Source organism: Camelus dromedarius, chromosome 3, assembly GCF_036321535.1.
Source record: "Camelus dromedarius isolate mCamDro1 chromosome 3, mCamDro1.pat, whole genome shotgun sequence".
Classification (NCBI taxonomy): domain Eukaryota; kingdom Metazoa; phylum Chordata; class Mammalia; order Artiodactyla; family Camelidae; genus Camelus; species Camelus dromedarius.
In genome coordinates, this window is record NC_087438.1 from 46,932,247 (window position 1) to 46,936,643 (window position 4,397).

At 44.6% G+C, this 4,397-nt stretch overlaps 1 protein-coding gene across 1 annotated transcript; it reads left to right on the top strand.

The window, feature by feature from the left end:
• The first annotated feature begins 308 nt into the window (after positions 1–308).
• On the top strand, positions 309–2,634 carry CARTPT (CART prepropeptide). The gene is made up of 3 exons (XM_010974976.3): positions 309–715; positions 1,157–1,240; positions 2,100–2,634. The coding sequence occupies exons 1-3, from the start codon at positions 557–559 to the stop codon at positions 2,205–2,207; spliced, it is 351 nt and encodes a 116-aa protein (XP_010973278.2). The 5' UTR covers positions 309–556; the 3' UTR covers positions 2,208–2,634.
• The last annotated feature ends 1,763 nt before the right edge of the window (positions 2,635–4,397 follow it).

The following is a 4,397-nucleotide window of genomic DNA, read 5'->3' on the forward strand; positions in this document are numbered from 1 at the left end:
TTTCATGTACTGTGCCTCTCCTCCCCAACAGAGTGTCCAGCAAGGTGTTCAGCAAATATACCTGCCTGGAGGCAACACCCTCTTCTTGCTGCCACATATGGGGCTGGGGTAAGAAGCAGTGCAGGGTTGGTGAGGTGGATTTTGCTGCTGCCGCCGCTGCTAGGTGATGGTGAGACTCTTCTATCTGTGGCTTGACTCGAAGTCATTTTCCATTTCCGAGTCCCCGCCCGCTCTCCATCCCTCACCTCTCGCCCCTCGGCTTCAGCTCAGGCCTCTTGGGAGCGTCCCTTGCCGCGGGGCTGACAGCACTTGGGGGCGCGGGGTCCCTGTTTTCCGTGCTCTTGCCCATCTGTGCGCAGAGCCTCTTTCCGGGGCGCCTGCAGCCCGGCGGGCATTGACGTCAAGCGGTGGCGAAGCGCTGCCTACAGACGGTTGACCCGGACCCTCCTCCACACCCCCTTCCTTCCGCGCCCCCTCCTTCCTCCTGAGCCCCGACTCTGGCTCGCTATAAAAGGCGGGAGCGCGGAGTGCCCCAGCAGCGCCGTTTTTCAGCACCATGGAGAGCCCCCGCTTGCGGCTGCTTCCCTTCCTGGGTGCCACCCTGCTGCTGCTGCTACCTCTGCTGGGCGCCTTTGCCCAGGAGGACGCCGAGCTCCAGCCGCGAGCCCTGGACATCTACTCCACAGTGGAGGATGCCTCCCATGAGAAGGAGCTGGTCGGTATCCCCTCGCCCCAGACTTCCCTGGGCTGCCGCGAGTTCCTTTCTTTTGTACGGGTCCTTCTCTACCCGCCTCCCCACCACTGTTCCCAAGGTCAGGGCTCGGGGTGATGGGCTCGAAGTCCCGGCTTCCCCTGTCACCCGACGAACGTCTCGAGCCCACGGGCTCCAGACAGTCTTTAGAGCGAATCCCTCATCCCGGCTCCTTGAAGCAATAGGAGTCTCCGCGGCTCCTGGACCTGCGGTCAGTACGTGGGACAGCGCTCACTACGTGGGACAGCACTCACCAAGTTTCCATCCCTTGAATGTAGCTCTTTGTGGAGTCCGGGGAGGAGTGTGTGGTTCCGGGGTTCCTTATAACTAGGGCTGGAAGTGAGCACCTGGGCTGGGCTCGCAGCCAAGGTGGCAACTCGGGGCTCCGGGTGTGGTGTGTTGCAGATCGAAGCGCTGCAGGAAGTCCTGAAGAAGCTCAAGAGTAAACGTATTCCAATTTATGAAAAGAAGTATGGCCAAGTCCCCATGGTAAGACTTTGTGGTCACCCTCCTTATGCTTTTCAAAGAGGAAATATACCACCCTGAGTCTTATACACAACCTTCTTCCCAGAATTTAGCTAATAATTCAGATAATGTGTTTGCAGAATTTTGTGGGCTCCCCTTTGTTTCCCTTGCCCCTTGGTCTCTAAGGTTAAAGAGTAGTTTGGCCATACTGGAGGACTGAACAGCTTGTGCCAGGAATCAGCTCTTGGATCTGTGTGGAGTATTTCCTGAAAATGTGGTGGGGTTTGTTTGTTTATTTTGTTTTGTTTTTAACCTCTCAAAATTCTCTGAGTTGGAAGAGCCTTTAAATCCAGTCAGTTCTTTTTCCTTCAGCTTTCTTCTGGTTTTCCAGAGCACTGCCAGTTTTTAAAATCTTAAGTTCTAGGGTCAAAAATCTTGATTCAGGTCTGGTCACCTTCCCTGAAGAACACACACACCCACACACACCTAAACCGTTCTTCTTGGGATGAGGAGGTGGACACAGGAAGCAGGAGTTGTGAGAATATATAGGTTCATTGTTTATTTCTTAGATAAAAGGCCTGGTTGATTTTTTTTTTCTTTTGGATGAACATTTAAAGAAGCCAGGAAATGTACTTCTCCACAAAAGGTAAAAGAAAGTAGGAGGGGTTCAGTAATTTAAACTTCTTTCTTTTTATGTTCTCTCATTGAAATTATAAGCACAAGACTTCCTGCCTTTCAGGCCTGACTACACTTAGACCCATGGTAATGGTGATAGGGCCCATCCACCTCTCCCACAAGGTCGACATTGTGTTGATGGGGAGATATGTTTGTTGGGGGCATGGGTATGCTCTTGCAGGGTGACTACACATTGTGTTGTTTGCAGTGTGACGCGGGAGAGCAGTGCGCGGTGCGAAAAGGAGCTAGGATTGGGAAGCTGTGTGACTGTCCCCGAGGAACCTCCTGCAATTCCTTCCTTCTGAAATGCTTATGAGGCACCCATCCTTCACCATAAGTCCTCACCCCGCTTCGTTCCCCCGAGGACCACACCTTCATCCCTGGAGTTTGGCTTTAGTAGCAAGTTTGCATTTCCCTCTGAGGAAAAGGGGTCTCTTTTCCTGCTGTTTCCAAATAAAAGAACACATTAGATGTTAGTGTGAAGGGTAATGCCTTGTATGGTGTTGATATGTGTGCAAAGTATTCTCTTCGTATTTTATCTGTCTGAAAAAGCTTTGTGTATATTTAGAGTAAAGAAGGAGAACTTTGCTTTAATAATTGTATTTTTGTAGGTGGCATGGCAGGGTGAAAATTAGATCTAGTGAATCTTGGTAGATGACATCACAACCTGGAAAGTAAATCACCCCAAGCATCACAAATTGAAGCATGTACAAATTATACATAATAAAGTGTTTTTCATAATTGCTTATAGTGCACTGTTGTTTCTACATAAGTAATTTAAGTAGGAATGGTGGGATTAATCATGCTGTTGTTTTCAAAGAGAAATATTTTAAAAATAGCGGTCTATTGGGAGAACAGCACCCTGGCTCCAAGGAGTTTTCATCATTAATTAGGAGTTTGCCACACAAGCTTTGGTACACTATTTTCTTTTGATTGCAGTGATGCAGTGTGCGTGCGTGTGTGTGTGTGTGTGTGTGTGATGAAATAAAGATGGTTGGAGTTGATACATTTTGTTTATTAAAACCTTTAGCTAGAACCCTTAATTCTGACAGAGAGACCAATACAAGATAAATTGTTTCAGACTTTAGCCACATTAAAAGCAATTAGAAAAAAATAGGACTTTTGTTTTGACAACTCCTTTATTAGAAGATACACATTGATTAAAAAAAATGGACTCTTTAGGGGTTATTTGTCCAAAGGAAAGGAAATAGCTATTTCAGGTGTGAGACCCAATTGTTCCCCCTATTTAATACATAATCTTGGAAATATTCTCAGTTAAAGGAAAAATAGTCATTTCAGTAAATAGTTTCAAGGGGAACAAGTGAAAATCAATGGGGGCAGATTCAACTCAAGAAATAAAAGAACTTAAATGTAAGTTTAGGAGCCTTTAAATGTTTCTGAGTGCTTAACTGAGGTCACTTTTCTGAGGCTGTAAACTGAACTAAATAACAGTTAGGAAGCAGCATCAGGAGAGGAACTGATGCTTTTTCCTAATGCAAATTGAGGAGGCATCTGTATGGTAGTAGAATTTAAAAATAAAGCCCTTCCACTGATTCCTGGGAAGCTAGAGTATTCTGTTAGAAAATATTCTCATACACATTGCCTTTTGCAGTGTTTTTCTTGTTACTGTTAGCATGGCTAATCTCCCTAATAATCCTTCAATATATTACTATCTTTTTTTTTTTTTTTTTTTTTTTTAGGAGGAAACAGAACTAGCTAAAGTCACCGAATCCTAGATCATGATTTCAGCTATGATCTCTCTGACTCCAAAGATTTGTCTTTCCTCTCCATGTCACTCTGGGCAACTGAAAAGGCTCTATGGACTCCCAAATTTCCCAGAAAGCACTTCTTTCTTTAATAAGCTCATTGGGGTGCCACTGTATTTTTTTTGGGGGGGCCACATTTCCATTTGAATTCTTCTATGGCAGGCTTTGTTGTGATTGAATGTGTTGCATTTTAATCTTTAAAAACTGAAAAGAGTTATTTAATAGTTTCATAGTCCAACACATTTCCAGAAAGCATTTCAGTTGAAATCCTAACCTTCTTGAGTACCTTAACTTCCCAATCATGTCAATCCTAAATAAATAAGATCAGGAAATTGCATTAATCATCAATTATTACATAGACAGGACCCTTAGGGATAACATTTAGAACTACTTCCCGTTTCATTCTGGGGTGTTTCCCCTGAAAGCAAGAAATGTTATTGGAGGAATTTGTAGTTCAAAAAAAAAGAATAAGAACATCACTCTAAACCCCTTTAACTTGTCCCCCTCACCCCACCCCTACTATATCATCCCTCCTTTCTTGTTTAATGTAACTAAAATGTATAGACTTATGTAGGATTGGTGATGGGGAATCTGTGGGCTGGGTTTGAAAAGGCTTTTTCGAAAAAAATTTGCTTGGGGGCCCAGATTATAGGTTCATAGTGCTAATGACATTATACATTAATGATGGCATTTAATCTTAAGTGGCTTGTTAAAAGTAACTTTGTCTCCTCATTATATCA

Coding starts and splice junctions, on each gene's coding strand:
- CARTPT (XM_010974976.3), top strand. CDS start 557: ATGGAGAGCCCCCGCTTGCGGCTGCTTCCCTTCCTGGGTGCCACCCTG. Junction 716..1,156: donor CCTCCCATGAGAAGGAGCTG/GTCGGTATCCCC, acceptor GGTGTGTTGCAG/ATCGAAGCGCTGCAGGAAGT. Junction 1,241..2,099: donor AGTATGGCCAAGTCCCCATG/GTAAGACTTTGT, acceptor TGTTGTTTGCAG/TGTGACGCGGGAGAGCAGTG.